This window comes from Globicephala melas, chromosome 5 (genome assembly GCF_963455315.2).
Source record: "Globicephala melas chromosome 5, mGloMel1.2, whole genome shotgun sequence".
Classification (NCBI taxonomy): domain Eukaryota; kingdom Metazoa; phylum Chordata; class Mammalia; order Artiodactyla; family Delphinidae; genus Globicephala; species Globicephala melas.
This window is the reverse complement of record NC_083318.1, coordinates 51,192,370-51,211,808: the sequence shown is the minus strand read 5'-3', so window position 1 is coordinate 51,211,808 and position 19,439 is coordinate 51,192,370. Positions and strand designations below refer to the sequence as shown.

The 19,439-nt window shown below is 43.4% G+C and overlaps 1 protein-coding gene across 1 annotated transcript in view; it reads left to right on the top strand.

Annotated features, from left to right (window-relative positions):
- CCDC149 (coiled-coil domain containing 149) overlaps positions 1 to 19,439 on the top strand; it is a 98,562-nt gene that overhangs the window by 62,223 nt on the left and 16,900 nt on the right. The window contains 6 exon segments of the mRNA XM_060299213.2: positions 5,184 to 5,300; positions 6,119 to 6,291; positions 7,005 to 7,077; positions 8,484 to 8,568; positions 10,788 to 10,932; positions 19,212 to 19,288. Of these exon segments, the coding sequence (XP_060155196.1) occupies positions 5,184 to 5,300; positions 6,119 to 6,291; positions 7,005 to 7,077; positions 8,484 to 8,568; positions 10,788 to 10,932; positions 19,212 to 19,288 (670 nt within the window).

Sequence of the window (19,439 nt, the reverse complement as noted above, 5' to 3'; positions counted from 1 at the left end):
CCAGGGATTGAACCCTGAAGTGGAAGAGCAGAGTCCTAACCACTGGACCAATAGGGAATCCCCCGCTTCTTGATTTCTTGTGGCTGGACATGAGACAGATTAACAGGAGAAAAAGAAACACATTTTAAATTCATGCTGGTCCCATAGACATGGGACCTAAGAAGTGCCCAAAGCAGATAACTTTTATACTTTTTAGACAAAGAAATAATAGATTTGGGAGGAGTTGACAGGACAAAGAAACTTAGGTTCGGGGTGCCCAATTAGTGAAGAATCTAAACCGAGTTTGGGCTTGGGGTAGTAAATTAAAGCAGTAACAGGGTTTGTTTATACTGGTTTCTCGCCCGAATCCCCATCTCTGGCGATAAGGGCATCCTTCTACCTCCAGATGCAGGAGGGCACCCTTCACATGAGAGATTTTTTTTTTCCTGCTTTCGGGGTGACAGAAAGGAGGGTCAGAGTGTCCCTCGTGTGTTGGGCATTTCTTAAGTAACTTTAATTCAAAATAATAAATATGCCATTGAGGCACATTTGGGGGCAGCCTACTCTGGGCCCCAACAGTTACAGCAACCTTGGCCAGGAAAAAACTGTACTGTTACTGTCGTATTCTTACAGTGAAGGATACTAAGACTCAGAGAAGTTCAGGCATATTCCTGAGATTGCACAGCTCTCGAACTTGGCCCCAGAACACCCCCCCGCCCCCTGACAGATGGACTCCATAGCCCATCAGCTGTCAGCTGGGAAGGCAAGAGAACTCTCCCTGGGGCTGCCATCCCTATCGCGATGGCCTCCTTGGGCCCCTTCAGCTGATTGAACTTGAGTGTCAGACCCAACCAGTGATCCAGCTTTTACCAACTTGGGCCTCACTTTTAAAAATAAGTGTTTCATCTAGTCCAGCCCTGAGATTTAATAGCCGATATTGTATGCACATTGAACACCAAATGATTGTTAACATGTTTATTGAAGCTTAACAGGCATCCAGTATATAAAAGATGACTCTCTTATATGGCTGTCAGACCTCAATAAACATGTTTAATAATTAATTGGCATTAAGCAAACATAATTGTGTGATTCTAAATTAAGTGTTCGGCGAAGCGTACTGTGAATGGAAAACCTCAGTGGTGTTTTATTACTTAAAGTTCAGGCTGTCAGTCTGGCTTTTCACATACGAGGAAAAGCGTCCCGCTTTCAAAGCCGTGTTGCAGACCTCCTGTTGCCTCATGCCAAAAGTGGCACAGGCCTTCTTGTTCCTAGACCCTTTCATCTGAGAAATGTTTCTTGCTTGGTTAACTGTTTGTCTTTCTGTGTATTCACCTGGGGTTCTGAGAGTCCTGAGCCAAGACTGTGATGTGAAAGATGTTTTCACATATCGTCTTTCAGGTAAATTAACCAGTTCTGACATAAACTCCGTTCCTCTCACAGTACAGCCGATTCTTGACATTTGCTATAGTTACATTCTCTAAAATCACTGCAAACACTGAATTAGGGAATATTGAACCATTGTTCCTAGGGGAAATAGGAGATTAGGTTCCTCTGAGCCTCTGGTCACAATATTTTTGTCACCTGATCAATATAGAACTGTTTTATATGTGTTTCTCTTTAAAGTCACCTTATTTAATTTATATTGTTGATTCTTTAACATTGAACTCACAGCCAATAGCACTGTAACTCGTGCCTGAAGGAAGCTCATCTAACACACGTATATTCTCTGTAAGGCGCATCATGGCCTCTCGTGCTCAGGAACACGAGACAATACTCCAGCACTGCACAGGAGGGCCATTCTAAATGGCAAAACACCAACAGAAAGCACAAAAATGTGAAAAAAAGTGGCACGAAAGAAACCATGAACAGGACACTTGTTTACAGTATGAGCTAAAACAAGAAAGCAGAACATTGCCTTGTTCCACTTTAGCTGGGAACGTTCCTGTGGGATGCTTCCCAGTTTTTGCAGCTCTGTGTTTATCTGCACATGTCCCCTCATGATGCAAAAGCACCATGAATGCTGATTTCGGGACTGCAAATAAATTTGCATTAGGCAAGTATACAAATTCAGAATCCTTGAGCTTTGGAATGGGGATTCCATTAAGCACGGCCATCTGTGTACCTAAGTGCCGTATGTCCCCTGCTAGGCCTTTGTACAAGCTGTTCCACCTGCTTGGAACATTGTGTGCTGATCCTAACGATGCATTTGCTCATAGTAGATGCACAATAAATACACTTCCAGTTCATCTGACTAGTTTTCAAATAAGGACCCCAAATATATGTCATTTGCAGGAATAAAGACACAGACCTACTAGAGAATGGACTTGAGGATATGGGGAGGGGGAAGGGAAAGCTGTGACAAAGCGAGAGAGAGGCATGGACATATATACACTACCAAACGTAAGGTAGATAGCTAGTGGGAAGCAGCTGCCTAGCACAGGGAGATCAGCTCGGTGCTTTGTGACCGCCTGGAGGGGTGGGATAGGCAGGGTGGGAGGGAGGGAGACACAAGAGGGAAAAGACATGGGAACACATGTATATGTATAACTGATTCACTTTGTTATAAAGCAGAAACTAACACACCATTGTAAAGCAATTATACTCCAATAAAGATGTAAAAAATATATATATATTTATATATGTGTCATTTGAAAATGCTCTTTACTTTTCAGTAGTCATCATTTCCTGCACAGTTCATTGCTGTTATTTATTATTCCTATATAGTTAATATTCTACCTTGGCTTTTAACTTTCTCACCTGCCCCTAAATCCTTAGGGACTTGAAAAATAAAGCCATTCTGTCTGTTAGCAACAAATCCCTTAGGATCCATGCAGGAACGAGGGAGAGCATACCCCAGCAGGTATTCCTGGATGGGTTGGATCTGTGTGGCAGCAAAAAACTGTCCCCAGGATTTCATCCATATATGAAGCCCATCTGCACACACCCTACAGGGAGGTGGAGGAATCAGTCTTGCGACCTCTTTCGAAGAAGCATCAGGAAGCAGTGCTGTAAAGTCAAAAAAGCACTTTTTAATGGCCACCTGCTTGGCACTGAACGGCATGTAGGGGATGCTCTGGGACCACTGGACCTTCCTGGAGTCTCTAACATAGTTTCCATCATGGCCCTACTGGAAAGTTTGGAGCTGCACATGGAGCTCGGCCCCAGAGACTGGGAAAGCCAAGGGTTCTGCAGGGATGCTTTGGAAAATTACACTTTTAGGACTAGAGTTTAGTTCCTAGGGATTTTAAAACATTTAAAAAGTACGTTATGAAAGTCATGTATACTTATTTTAAAAGTTAGAAAACAAAGAACAGATAGCATACACAGTCTTGCATCACCTAAACTTACACACACACATTTAAGGGTTTTAGTGTATTTGGTAATTTTTTTCTTTTGTATGTGGGTTCTTAGTATAATTTCAATCATACTGCATATTTTGTTTTCGGCTGTGCCGCACGTCATGTGGGATCTTAGTTCCCCGACCAGTGATCAAACCCGTGCCCCCTGCACCCCCTGTATTGGAAACTCGGAGTCTTAACCACTGGACTGCCAGGAAAGTGCCTTTATTTAAACATTTTTTTAAAATATTTATTTATTTATTTTCTGGTCGCACTGTGTGGCTTGTGGGATCTTAGTTCCCTGACCAGGGATTGAACCCAGGCCCCCAGCTGTGGAAGCATGGAGTCTTAACCACTGGACTGGCAGAGAAGTCCCCAAACTGCGTATTCAAGTTAGTTTTCTGCTTTTTTTCCCACTTAGTGTGGCAGCATCCACATGTCCATGGTACTACATAGTTCACATCAACCTCATTTTAAACAGCTGGAAATTTGCTGTTTGATTGATTGATCAAACAATCAATCAGTTGATTGATTGCATTATCATTTGCTAGCCATTCCACTATTGTTGGACATTGTTTCTATTGTTTTTTTACTCTTTCTATAAATAACAGCACAGTCTACTTTTTTCTTTTTTCCTAAAGCTAGTCCATGTCTGGGATTATTCTTAGCCCAGATTATCAGAAGTAGAGTTACTGGATCATTGGATAGGGACATTTTTTTTTTCTTTTTAAAACTTTATTTCAACATAACTATGGGTACAGAAATACACTCATATGGGTTAATAGAATGCAATTTAACTTATACTACACAATTTGGACCAAAAACCTGGTACATGGTTTGCTTCAAAAAAAAAAAAATGGGGTTTGCAATCTGGTTTATTTTTCATCTATTACAAATGTATATATATTTAAAAAGATCCTCCATCAAATGCTGCTAAAGCAAACAGCAAGAACCTAGAGAAATTAACCTTTGGTTTGTCTCTGAAAAGTAACAGGTATTGCACTGTAAAACTTTACAAAACTGGAGCAACAAAAACATTGGAATGTTTCAGTGCCAGTTCACAGAGTTCAGTAACTAATGGATGTTGATGAGGGTGAGGAGAGCCTATGTATACATGTGAAAATATAAGAGGTATCCGATCTAGTTAATATTGCCTGTAGATCCCGAATCTACTCAAACCAAGATTCAGATAATTTCTTAAATCTGAATTAACACTGTCAGTCCAGTTCATCTGCTGAGGTCAGAAAGGAAACTCTGCACAGTAGCTGTTTTCCTGAGTTGTGCAAAAAAGAAAATTAAGTTTCTTCCCCAGCGTTTTAGTCCAGAACTACAGCAAAGTATTTCATCCATTGTCAGCATTCATGGGGTGAGAGGCGATGAGGTTACTTAGGCTTAAATCTGAATTAGCACTCAGATGCAAGAGTCGGATAGGGACATCTTTAAGGCTCTTGATAACATAGCCTAATTGTTAAGAATGTGGGAGCATGCCCATCTCAGCAGATACTTTACAACATTGTGTTATCATTTTTTAATCTTTGCTAAGTTTAAAAGAGACACAGAGTTTTTTCCCTCACTGTGGCAGGGCTAAACAGGCTATCCCCCTTCAGATGCCCAGGCCTGTGTTCCCGTTAGCCTCATAGGTGTGTGTGTGCACACATGTATCTGTACATACAATATGGATTTAAGAATTTTTTTAATTAATGATATTGGCAAGAAATTTCTTTGTCTTGTGCCTTTCTCCAGTATTTCTTGGAAAATCTTAACTTCCAGCACTTTCTGCCTAATATGCTTGGGGTTTCGTTTGGATCTCCTCATTTTAACTCTCTCTCCCTCCCTCTCTTCTTTTTCTACCAATGGAAAATGCAGCTCTTGAGAATGACAATTGCCAAACAGAGGCTGGGAGACGAAGAAATCGGCGTGCGGCACTTTGCAGCCCATGAGCGTGAAGATTTGGTTCAGCAGCTGGAGAGAGCAAGGGAACAGGTTATCGCCAACATCTGTTAGGAGTGGGGGATATGTTTGCACAGCTGAGCGTGACACAGAGAAGAGTAGACTGTGCCCCAGTTTCTCAGAGACCGTGGGGTGCTTGGAACGCGGTTAGAGGAGGAAGGAAGATGCAGTTTGAATGCATTTACTCCCTCTGTTCTCTGCTAGGTTCCCAAGCAGCCTTTTGCATTTCTGTCTTCCAGCAGGTCTGCTCTCTTACTTTGGGTGCCATTGTTCTGAACACAACAAGAAACCTCCCCCATAACCAGGATAGACAGGGAGAGAACAAACATGACAGACTGGCCTTAATTTGCAAGTTTCCGCTGAAATGCTGAGTGGATGCTTTTTAGGCAAAATCTCAACGGGTACCGAGCCCTAGTTAGGGAACAGCTTAGAGAGCCTAGGCTTCGTTTTGCTCCTCTCACTAATTGGTTTTGAAGAGCAGAACATGATTTCTGGGTCTAGAGTGGTTTGAAAAAGTATGTATTTGTAAGACACTGGCTGTTGTTCCCAATATCTGGATTTGCCCTCTCCAAGCCCCTGGCTTTAGGGCAGGCTGCAGTTGGTAAGTGATCAGTTCTGTGTTTCCAAGCTGCTGCAATCCATCTCATCTTGGATATAGTAAGTGTCTGGCCGGAAGTTGTTCCTTGCTTTCAGCTTTTATCATATTCCGATGTGTGGCGCTTACGGTTTTATAGCAGACGCTGGTATTGATAAGCTCTCTAAAAGTCAGTCAGCCAAGTGGAAGGCTCGTCTCTAACCATAAGGCTGATGCCTGCAGAATACCTTGAGTAAGGGCACTTCTCTGGTTTCAGATTGAGTCTCTGGAGCATGACCTGCAGGCCTCTATGGACGAGCTTCAGGATGTTAAAGAAGAGCGGTCTTCCTACCAGGACAAAGTCGAGAGGCTCAACCAGGAGCTAAACCACATCCTGAGCGGCCACGAGAACCGAATCATTGACGTGGATGCCCTGTGTATGGAGAACAGGTAAGTGACCAGTCCCAGGCTCGTACTGGGGTAGGATGCTGGCTCTCCACTTGCCTGCAGGCTGGGAGTTATTTGCAGCCCTGTTTATATTTCAGAAAATAGCCTTACAGTGAAAGGAAAGTCTCAACCCTAAAACAATGATATTAATGTCACACGTTAATTGTAGCAGTAAGAAAAGAAGAACCACATGCTTACATGCCTACATCCATACCCTCTTTCCCCCTGCCCTCCCCGGTTGGGTGAGAAGGGTAGGGAACCAGTGAAAGCTGCTTATTATTGCTATCAAGAAGACAGAAAAGAATAAGAAAATAAATTGAGAAATTCCCTTAGCTGTCTCTGTTCCCAGAGGCAAATTTCAGTGTGTGTATGTGACTAACTTAATGCTGTGTCTGGTATTGCCTCTTGCTGCCTTGCTTCCCAGTGGAATCATCTTAATGAGAATTATGTGAAAACTGTGTTGATATCCCTTAGGGGATCTCTGCAGAGGGCTGTCCTAAAGTGAGGTTTCAGTGATTTGGGCATACTTGACCTTGATCACATCCATTTAAGAAGAGGTCACCAAGGTGCACTTTTTCTGCTTTCGGTGGTGGGAAGGCACTGTAGGTCAAAGGTGGCCCTTTGGGTGTGTGGTTTTCTTTTTATCCTCTCCTACTTGAGTGTGTGTTTTTTATTTTGCCTCCAAACTCTTCCTAGTTGTATATATTCTTTTTCAGGTACCTTCAAGAGAGATTAAAGCAACTTCATGAAGAGGTCAACCTCTTGAAATCTAACATTGCCAAATATAAGGTAGAAAATCATGACGGTGACGGTGATGATTCACTCTTGTACATCTAAGTGTCATTCTATTTTAATTCCCTTTTATGTGCCAAAGATACTCTAGTGCTTGCCTGCCCTCCCAGATAGTTCAATAAGAGCTTTAACTGAGGAACCAGTAAGAATTAAACCCCAAACGGCAAACACAACAAAAACAGGTTTTGCAAGAGCTGCTTCTGTTATCTGGACAGGGCACACTGAGACCACCAGAATCTGGATGTGACCACTATACAGCCTCGGTCTATATTAAATTAGGTTTCCTATCCAGCTTTTCTATAAAGTGTTCTGTCATCAGATGTTCTTTGTCCCCTAATCATCCATAAGAAAATGATTTCTGAGCAATGAAGAAACAAAGATTGGGAAATCACAATCTAAACGATAATGTTCACGTCACACTAAAAGGACAGAATGTTTAAATTCTCCCCACTGTTATTTAGTCTAATTCCAGTGCCATTCGTTAGATAATATGTTTCTGCAGATGTTAGTTGTAAGTGTTATAATTAGCAAAATCTCCTGGGTTTCTCTGCTTTGAAAATAGATTGATTTCTCTTCCTGAGGGTGAAGTTTTACAGCCGTCTCTGTGCCGGGGCAGCCATCTCATATTCCTGGCTTTTGACGTTCACTTTTTTCTCAGAAGTCTCCATGCTGTTCCTCCTTTTCCAATCTGGGGCGGGGGGGCCCACTTGAGTTTACACCCATCTATATATACACACACAGCCAAAGAAGAATACAGCTCTTAAAGTTGTATAATTAATACATAATTTAAAAAATGTGTATATGCATTCACTTAACAACATTTATTCAGTTCTTCTATGTGCCAAGCACTGGCTGTGTAGCACATATCAATTTTAATGTAACGTTCTGTTCTAGGAATGACACACATGCACTTCCTTAACCTTGAGTCCATGGCAGATTTCATTAATCAATCATGGCTTTGCTTCCAGTCCAGCCACAGAAACCTTCCAGACACCACTAATGATCTTTTGGCATTGCGCCATGAAAGTAAACCTAGTCTCCATCTCATGTCTGTTTGGAAGGGGTTTCCATAACTAGTGACTTCACACATTAGACTGAGCTCTTGCTTCAGATTTGATTTAATTTAACGAATATGCATTGAGTACCTTCTATATATAGGAGGATATAATTGCTGTAATTCTGCTGGGCACCAACTTAAAAAGAAAAAAACAAAACTCTTTACCAGGTCCATAAAAATCATAACTCTCTGGCAGGGACTCTGAATTTTAAAAGTTGGGCTAGCATTTGGAGTTTGTAAAGAGTTCTTGTGTGCTGGATGGGAGGATGCATCTACCGGAATTAGGTATTTTTCCATTATTGGCTTTTCTGACAGAGGTTTTTGTTTTCTCCCAATGCTGCTTTAGAATGCTCTTGAGAGACGGAAAAACTCAAAAGGCCAGGGCAAATCCAGCAGCAGTGCTCTGACTGGAGTCCTGTCTGCAAAGCAAGGTAGGGGTCATTTTCTGGGAGGGACCACCTATGATCACAGAATGCGAGCACTGTGGGTCCACATCTCGTTTTTTGAATTGGGAATGGAAGTGATCCTTAGAGCAGTCACCCCCAAACTTCCACCTGCATCAGCATTGCCTGGAGGGCTTATTAACACACAGATTACTGGGTCCCACCTCAAGAGTTTCTGATTTACTAGGTCTAGGGTGAGCCCGGAGAATACGCATTTCTAAAAAGTTCCCAGGTGATGCTGATGCTGGTTCGGGGACCCTGCTTTGAGAGCCGCTGCCTTAGAGGTCTCTCTAATGACTGGACCCCATTTGCATCTATTCCCCTAACTATGCTCCTCTTGCCAGAATGTTTTCCCTTCTGTAATCACCAGGTTAGCATCTCCAAGTGTCCGTTCCATCCTCATTGAGTTTCTCCTTTTCCTGGCCTCTATGGTCAGACTAGAAAAGTCTCACAGCTGCTGAAGTCATTTTACCATGGCACATGTGCCTTTTTCAAAGAAGCTTTTATTTTTTATTTTTTTTGCGGTACGCGGGCCTCTCACTGCTGTGGCCTCTCCCGTTGCGGAGCACAGGCTCCGGACGCGCAGGCTCAGCGACCATGGCTCACGGGCCCAGCCGCTCCGCGGCATGTGGGATCCTCCCGGACCGGGGCACGAACCCGTGTCCCCTGCATCGGCAGGCGGACTCCCAACCACTGCGCCACCAGGGAAGCCCTAAAGAAGCTTTTATTGATTGCAATTTTGTTCCTCCTTCTTGTCGATTCCAATGAAAAATAATGATCTTCCAGGAACAGTCAGGGGAAATAAATAGCAGACAGCTTGCTTCTGACACTTAGTATTTGGGAATTCAGTTCTAAACATGACCCTCAAGTGGACCGTGCTGGACTGGCCTGTTTTGGGCTTGTTGGCAGTGCAGACCAACAAGGATCAAATGGCAGTCCTCATCAGAGCTACGGGGGATTAAAAAAAAATGGTGAATCTCCAGACTACCTAATAATCAAGGCACTTTTCCAAGCAACTTCTTTTTTTTTTTTTTTCACTCAGCTAGAAAAGAACACCCTCTATACAAACGTGAAGTAGCCCATCTAAGTATAGCTCTGGATATCCTTGATAGCCTTTGAATGTTGGATGTTTGAATGTTGAGACCCAATCCTGTCACCGACCTGGGGAATGCTAGCCACACTCAAACACGCTGGCAGGACCGTCAACCAGGCACAACCTTTCTAGAGAACCATTTGGTTCTGTTATAAAAAGCCTTAAACTGATCCCCTCTGAGCCAACAAGAAATGATTACAGACATGTGCAAGCATTTTGCTTCAAGAAAGTTCTTCCTACGTTAGTTATACTAAAAAACATTGGAAACAACATAATTGTCCAGGAGTAATTAAATAAATTACTGTAGATCTATGCATGGACTACTAAGCAGCCGTTACATTTTATATTTTAGTAGATATTCATGATGAGACATAAGGTTAAGTGAAAAAAGCAGAGCTTTTTCCCATTTTTGGAGAGAAATGTGTGAATTTGTGTGTCTACATATAGGCATATAGGAAATGGTGTTCAAAGATATATAATGAGAGATTTATATTATTTCTTCTTTTTTCTGTCTCATAGGAATACAAGTGGTTGTGGTCTTTTGGGGTTATCTCTTAGTTTCTAAAAACATGCATATAAAAAATATATTTTGTGTTCTAAATGATCTCCTACATTATCTTACCTCCCACCAAGGGTACTGTGGGAAGCTGTGATATAAAGCCAGGAGCTCAGGACTAGAGCCATTTGCATTTGCACTGCTGTGTGACCTTCAGCTAATGTTTTTAATCCATCAGCGCCTTGCTTTTCTGTCCATGAAATGGGAATAAATAACATTTTCCATGTTCTTTTTAAAATTTGAAGCCTCAAATGAGTTAGTCAGCATGAGTGTTTCAAAAGCATAAAATACTGGACAAATGCAAAAAATTATTATCCTTTAAATAAAAGGTGTTGCTAAAAGTCCATGAGTACTTCCTCCTTTCTGTTTAACCCTCACACTAAATTTTATTTTTTTTCACTTTTGACACTTGAAGTGGACCCTTCAATTACAACACAGTAGCGTGTGGAAGCCGGGAACTGATCCCAGCTTCATTATCCAGGAAGAACTGACATTGGTTTGCATTCCAACGTTCCAGAAGGATTTAAAACTGAGTTGTAAATTTTATATCCCACCCAGTTCAGGATCTGTTATCTGAGGATCACGGGTGCAGCCTCCCAGCCACTCCACAGTCCATTTCTGATCTGAAATCTCTGGCAACAGCCCTGTTGGAGACAATCCATGAGAAAAACATGGTGATCCAGCACCAGAGGCAGACCAACAAGTAGGTGGCTGGACCCTGGGGTGCAGGGCGGGCGGGAGATATGTGATACAATGACTCTCAGCAGTGCGTGGCAACCAGGTGGTGGGCCTGCCGGCCTTAAGGGAAGAAGAGCCCTTAAATCTGGAGGGAAACTTATTGAGCTAGAACTGTGCTTCTGCATTATGACAGCATCTTGGCTCTCAGCTGGAACCAACATGGAAATAATACTGGTTCTTGCTTATTGAATGCTTCCTCTGAGCCACTCACAGAGTAATGCATATTACCTGGCTGATTTTGACGGTATGCTTGCCCGGGGGATCTTAATCTACTCTCCTCCACATCTTCTCTAGGGGAGGCACCTCCTCGTGCCATTCTAACCTCACAGCACAGCTTTCTTGGGCTCTGAATAGCAGGAACACCCAAGCATCAACTTTCAGGCAGCTGGGCCTAGAATGGAGTCTCATGCCACTTTTCCAGATCAGCAAAAAACAATAATTAAAACAGAATGTCTTATTTGGTTACTATAAATATGTTGACTATGTTGGGCAAAATCAAGCAAGTTAAAGTAGCAGGTCAGGACAACAGAAGCAAAATTGGAAGAGTTCAGAAAACGGTGAATAAACAATAAATTAAAGCAAAACACATTGCAAACAGGGCCAGCTTTGAGGACCAGAGACTCATGCAGTCACACATGGCCCAGTGCCCAGAAGGTCCCTGCACTTGGTCTAATCAATGCTTTGCGTCACCATTTCGAAAATCTTAATCTTTTTTGAATAAGGGGGCCCTGAGTTTTCATTTTGCGCTGAGCTCTGCCAATTACGTAGCTGGTCCTGCTTGTAAGACCTACATGTGGAAGCAAAATGTAAGCGTGGAATACAGGAGCAAGTGCCCAAGGCTGGGCTTCCAGCACGAACAGGGAGGGGTCAGGGAATCGGGGGCCCGGCGAGGCGGGGTGCAAGGAGAGAGGCAACTGGGAAATGATGGAGAGTATTGTAAAAACAAAATAACAAAAAGAGAGGCCGGGAGTAAAGGGAAGATTGAGCAGGAGATTAAGATATATATAAAAGAAGGCAGAGAGCAGTGGAGGGAGTCTGGGCAATCTCAAAGGGATGACAGGGGTAATTTATTGACAGAAGAAGTTCTAAAAATTCCTTTGAAAGAAATCTTAATCAAGGACTGAAACAGCCAGATGCCAAAATGGAGATATGCCTCTGGGGGAGGACGAAGAAACGGGAGTCTCCCCAGAATAGGTACCAGGTCTGTTTTATTCAGGTAGAATCCCCTGCCCCCGGCAGTGTCCCCAGGAGCCTTCTCTGTCCTCACCAGCTCCCTGTGAGGCACCCACTGGGGCTCTTTCAAACCTCCTCAGGTCTTCTAAACCCTAGTCTGTTCCCAGCAGGTGACCTCAGCTCCTCTTTTACTGAGAAAACCAAGCCTGCCTATCCTGAGCCACAAGGCTTACTGCTCCCGCCAAAGCAATGTCTTCCATCCTATCCCTCCAGTCTCCGGGAAGCACACCAACACACTGTCCTGTGGGTCCACACCGTCCTCCCTCCTTTGGGGCCCAGCTCTCCTGTGACCTCCTCTTTCAACCTCTTCAACTTCTGCCCCTCATCCTGCTTCTGCATCTTCACCCAGAAACCTCCCAGGTCTTCCTGAACCCCCCAAAGGGTTCCCGTGAGCTCCACTCACCTCCAATCTTTGTGAACAAGAGGCCACCTCTACTTCTTCAATAGCCACCCCCTCAAAGTGTGTTCTGGGGGGCACCTGTGTTAGAATTACCTGGAGGGGGTGCTTGTTTAGAAATGCAGATTTAGGGGGGTTTCTGGAGGGAATATCAGGATTCTGGATTTTAGCGAGCCCCCAGTGATGCCACTGGGCAGGAACAAAAGATCACCTCGCTTCAACACCTCCCAAGCCCTCTTGTGAATTTTCCATAGCAGTCTTCCTTTGGAGGTCACCAGTGCCCCCAAACCCCACTTTCTCACCCTCATTGACTCACTCACATTCAATGAGTCTGGAGTCTGGAGTATCCATCCCTTAGTACATTTTAAATACTTTGAAATGCTTGTGCCCTTTGACCCAGAGGGTCCGCTTCTAGGAATTTATCCTAAAGAAAAGAATCAGAATGATGCCCTAGATTTATACATAAGGTGGTTCACTGTGGATTCATTTATAAGGGTGAAAAAAACGGAAACAACCCAAGTATTTTTAAATTGGAGAATGGTTAAGATTACAGTAAATCCATAAGGCACAATACCATGCAGCCATGTAAAGCGTGATTTGAAGAATATTTAACGTGCTCTGCTCACCATCCTAATACCTAGGTTTGACCAACTTCCACTTCACTCAGGTTGAAGCTGTCCCAGGGCCAGTATGTTTGTCCACTTTGGTCACTGTTCTCTCCCAGTATGTCGGATAGTGCTGGGCCCAGTGGGTGCTCGTGATTACTTGATGAAGGGATGATTGAATGTCCTCTAACCCTTTGTTCCTGTTCCCTTAATACTCACATGCAAACAGGCATTAAGTTTTATGGTTTTCATGCATTCATTCACTTATTCAGTATATATTTCCTGAGTGCTTGCCAAGGTCCTTCAGTGTACATCTCCTACCTGCCCCTTCTTCTTCCTTCCCACCAGACCATTACCTTGTCCTTGGGAAGATCCTCCCATCAACCCTCCATCCTCAGACCCCAGCTCACCTCCTCCACTGCTTGCCCGGCCACACTCAGACCCACCTGCCAGCTACAGTGCCGATCATGACACAAGCCTCCACCGAAAAGCCCAGCTGGGTCCCACCGCCTGCCAAACTCAGTATCCCCAAGCTGCTGGCCTGACACTCCCGCCTCTTGTGACAGATTGATTTCCTTATACGTTCCTCCCATACTCCACTGCAACCACACACATCCCCAGGTGCCCTGGGCTCTCGCCCTCTGTTGAGAGAGACAGACATTTTCATTTTGCTGGCTTTATTTTTTTTAATGTACCTTTCCATTTTTAACTACTATTTAATAATTTTGAACCATCTGTTGATTTACGTTTTAAAAGGTTGAGCAACAATATATCTCCAAACTACTTTATCTCTCAGCCACCCGATTCCCCTGCCTGGAAGAAACCACCATTCCTCCTTTTTTATGTATCCTCTCCAAGGATGCATATATAAGCAAACGCATAGTACATTTATATAGACACACGTAAATGCTCATATATATTTATATAGACATAGATTTTCTTTTAGTTTTTTTTTTTTACAAATGGCATCTAGTATTCATCAAAAAAGTTTTTTTCACTGTCTTCCACCTTGCTTTCTTCTCTCATAACAATAGATCTTGAAGATTGCCTCATGTCAGTACATAAAGTACCTAATGTGCCATTCTTAATCCTTTGAGGGTCTTAAGTTTCACACTTTCAATAAATGTTTTATTTGGGGGCATGGAAAGAAACGAATTATACAACAGATGGAGTGAGGGCTAAGAATAAAATGTGCATTTGGTCTGCTTGCTGTTGTCCCCCATGATTTAGCCTTTTGTACCTAAGATTTAAAAATAGCTTTGTTTGTCTGGAGCATTAGAAGTAGGGATACAGGTGCTCTGTTCTGTAAGAGTGTGCTCCCCCTACTGCTTCTTCACTGCCTGGCCCAGCCCCCCTCTACCCCCCCCCACCCCCCGACGCTGAGAAGGCCCAGTGGGAGCCATCTTGGAGAACTGATGAATAAACCTAGGACTTTATATTTTGAGAGGAAGTTCAATTAATAAGCATTTTGCTTGAGGGACTTCTTGTGAGTTTGCAGTTGTCTAGCTACGGTTAAAGAAGGGGCGGGGTTCACGTGTCTTAGAAACAGGTGGCAAAGCATTAATGAAGAGACAGACGTTAAGAGTTATGTCTCACAGCACACCACCTTTGGTCCTCCAGCCCTTCCCAGCAAGCCATCACTCTGCCAGTGCTGGGGTGATAGCCGTGGTGGTTAGTACGTGAGGATACGCTGGCCTTTCGCTACCCTCTGTGCTTTGCCTAAAACTCTTCACTGCTCTCCCCACTCCCTGGCCAGTGGTAGTTCAAGGTAGTGGTAGTGGTGGCCAGTGGTAGTTCAAGACCTTGGAAGTTCAAGGTCTTGGAAGCAGCGGGAGCTGTCGGGGATCAGAGCAGAGATTCAAAAGAAGGTCCCGTGGGATGGAGGTAGGGGGGCACGGCTCTCTCCAGTCTGCGGGGGGCCACGGCCACCTCTTCCTCTTTGGGATCGGGCTCCCCCCAGGGCCCTCACTCAGAGATTCTTGCTTGCTGTGTTGTCCAGAGAGCAAGGACAGCGGCACAGTGGTGGCCGGCTCCTGGGTTCGTTCTGTCTTTGCAGATTTCCTGTGATGTTGCTATCATCAGAAACTACTACTGAAAATCTCTCTAGAAGCCTGGCATCTGGAGGATTTTTCTAGACTACTGGGTAGACATATGCTGAAATCTCCCCTATCCTAAAACAAGCCACCGCTAAATAAAAACTTTATTTTAAAATCTCTCCCGTCCTACAAAAAAAAAAAAAAAAAACCTCTCTCAAGCCTGTTTATGCCTCAGGCTACTGCCCTGGCTGTCTCCTTGGATTCCCTGCTAAACTACTTGAAGAGTCATCTATATTCACTGCTTCAACCTTCTCATAGGCAGCTTTTCCCACCCTGTCACTTGGATTCTGGATTTCACCCCTTCCTCTGTCTTGTAACAGCTCTCTCAAGGGTGGGGCATGTCTTCTTAGTGGCCTTTTTCATCCTGTGTGACCACCTTCTAGAATAAGACGATACTGACCATGCTGCCCCACCGGGAACCTTCTCTCCCCTTCCCCACATGCCCCTGGTGCTCCTCTCCCCTCTCCACCTCTGCCTCTCTGGTCCTTTCTCACCTTCCGCGGGTGGTGCTCTGGCCCTCCCTTCTTCTGACATCTCACATTCTGCTGGGGAGCAGACCCACCCCCAGCGTACACTCTCATCTTCGCTCTCCCAGATCCTCCTGTCTCCCAGTTGTGCAGCTGTCTACCCCGATATCCCGTAGACACCTCCAACTTCTCATCTTCCTCCGTATTATTACTCCATCCCTTTGGCTTCCCTGCATCCCCTCTGCCTCCTTTGAGCCATCGTCATCACTGCCCAGTACAGCACTCTCCTAACTGGTCTTTCTGCTTCTACTCATCCTCCTTCCAGTTCATTCTCAACGCCACATCAAAACCAGTTTTCCTAAACTTCCTTATGCTGCTTCTCTGCTTACAACCCTTCAATATCTCCTTGTGGCCAATGAAAAAATGTCTCGCCATTCTCCATATGGAGAAGATCATTCATGATCTCGGTCCCTACAAGCCACTCTGGATTCATCTTTCATTTAATCTTCACAGTCCTCTCCACAGTTCTACTGAAGGCCTTGTGTATTTCCAGGCTCAGGTTTTGATTCGGGACCCTCCACTTACCAGCTGTGTCACCCAGGGCAAGTTAGTTGGCCTCTAATAAACGTAGTAAGAGCTACCTCATCTATTGTCACAAGGGGCTAAGGGAGGTAATATTCGTGCAAGGCTTAGAGTAACACCTGGTACAGAACAAGTGATTAATAACCATCAGCTGTTGTTGAAGCCGTCCACTGTACTGTACTTGTGTGTGTCTGTCTGTGTGCATGTCTGTCTCCCACCAGAATTTTAGTCCCTAAATGCAGGGACAGGGTCTGCTTCTCTTCAGTGTCCCCTACAGCCCCAGTAATTGTTGGATTGGTTGAACTTCATTGAACAGACCCTGTTTGTACTTCTACTGTCTCCATCTATGAGTACTGCCAGCTATTGAGACTCAGATAACCCCCTTCTCTCTGTGGGCTGCATCACACCACGTTCAGTGGACCACCTGCCATATCTGTTCAGTGTGAGGCCAGTTAGAAGACTCTCTGTCATTGGAAGTATCTTGGGTTATATTTTGCAAGACCAGCTATGGCTGCATCCATATATCAGTTATGAACGGTTTTAAAGAGGCCTTGCTTTAGGTGTGAGAATGCTGGTTTTCTAGTGCCATTAGGGGGTTATTGGTTAAGAGCATGCACTTGGGAGGTAAACTGAGGTATAGGTTGAAAATCCAGACTCATCACCAGCTGAGTCCTACATGAGGTTTTGGTTAAGTTAACTAACTTCCCTGCCTCTGTTTTCTAATGGGAGGAGTCGAGTGTGGTGGGTGAGAACACTGGGGGTTGGGAAAAGACACAGCTTTGAGGTGAACTGTGTGTCCTTGGACAAGTTGCTTAACCTCTCTGTTTGTTAGAGTTCACACGTGTCAAAGGAGGATAAAAATACAGTCAACGCTGCAGAGTTTTTGCCAGGTCAGATTAAAAAATGCATATTTAGTAGGTGTTTGGCATAGGCTCTGACTCAGACCTGGGACTCAGGAAAGATTAGTTGCTATTTGTGTTAACCGTAGTGTGGTTGTTATTGTTATTGATGGCATTATTGTTACTATTACTACTGCCACAACTTCTGCTGGGTCCATTTTATCACCTCCAGCCCTGCATCAGATGCTTATGTCAGGCTAAAGAAGAAAGCAGTCAGCCCTGACAAACTTAGGCAGAGTCCCTGAGAGTAGGTTGTTAGGGACCCCAGCAAATTCACCTCAGTGCATTTCTGGGAGACATGGCTGTGTTATCCAGGACGATCAGAAAAAATGCAGCCAAATGTCTCTGCACCACGCCTTTGAACATTGCCCTGACGGCATCCTTCATTGTCCACAGAAGAGTTAAGCCTTATCTTTTGTTTCCAAGAGGCAGCCACATACAGATGATCTGATCTCGCTAAGAAGCAGGCGTCAACTTGAACACTGCTGTGATTGCATCTCAGACCCATCAGCTGGTGAAAAGGGAGCTCGGATCAGAGGGTCTGAGCAAAATATTAAAAGTGAGATTACGAAAAGAGGTGTTTATTGAGGGGTCAGAGACATGAAAGCAGAATAGACCCAACACATAGAGTGAAAATTGAAAGTAACTGATAACGACTATGGAGAATTTAAGACTTAAGGAAAAGAAGAAAAGAAAACTCTAAGTACCTAGATGAACAAAACCACATAGAGTCATGTCAAAGAGTTTTCTGTGAACTCAAAGGGAATATTAATTAAGACGCCGCAAGTGAATTCAGGTAAAATAAGGATGAATTCAAAGCCACATATATATGTGCAGATATATACATATTCATGTCTCGGTATGTATGTGGGTGTGTGCAGCTATGTCTGGAATATAAAGAGAGGTAGGAGAACAATTCTGGTGTTCTGGTTTCTCCTGCTGAAAGGATTTGAAACTTGGCTATTAAGGTGATTTCTACATCATTTTAGCACAGCAATGCCAAGAAAATCCGCCAAAGATAAAGACTGGTTTTTCAATTTCCGGGCCAATGGAAAATGATTGAAGTTTTAGATGACTATCAAATCATTTCCCAGCTATATTTAATTTTGTGTAGAGTGAAGGAGGGAAAATATATGCCCACATTTATGTCTTTCCATGCATATAGACAAAGTTTGGCTTCCAAGTAAACAGAGTAATCTGTTCAAATACACATTCTAGATCTTATACATCACAGTGAGTCAGAATGGGCACCTTGGAAGGCAATGTAATTATTCTAGTGATTCTGTAATTTCTGAAAAGTTTTTGATATGCCTATTTTTTAAATTCTCTCCGGAGATCGTTACAAGCCATGAAAAAAAGGAAAGCATTTATTTAATCAAATATATTTATTGAGCACCTACCATCTACCAGACATTATGCTAGATATCAAGGATATGGACATCTGTAAGCCATAGTTCAGGTCTAAGAAGGCAGATCTTATTATTTTATTACCTCTAAGTAACATTACCAAGCATGTTCTTTCATATTATTTGTTAGACTTGGTTGTTTCTGAAACTCAGATCCACCCTCAAAGAATCAGGGCATGATACTTGTAAGAGTATTCAAAATTAAGTGTCATCTTTAGCACTGAGCAAATAGAAATGATGTAAGATGTCTGGGCAATGGTAGAATCATTGTTTGGCTGTGCAGCTACCTTTGTGTGAGAAGATTCACTTGAATGGCAACATTTCAGTAATTTTAAAATCATTTTTAATTATTCACTTTATATTTTCATATGTACTTCCAATAGAGTATGTGTGTGTGTAGCAAACACACACACACAGTTTTTCGCATATATCTTAAGTCTCAAAGCATGTTCTCTCTATTAGGGCACTAGGGGGCTTCCCAAGTATCCTGCTCACAGCCCTGAGAGCTGATGAGATCCATGTTCATTGGTGTCTATTGTCATTCTCTCCCCTTTTCCAGAATCCTAGGGAATCGGGTGGCTGAACTGGAGAAAAAATTAAGAACTCTGGAAGTTTCTGGTTTGTGGAGTCTTCCAGGTAAGTAGAACTTCATGCAAATTTTCTTTTTTTGAAAAAAAAGTTTCTTGTTTTGAAAATTTGCAGAGCAGACTTTACCTTTTTAATGTTCTTTTATTTGATGATCGTTGCTGAGAAATCTACAAGTGTTTTAAACTTAGAAGCCATCATT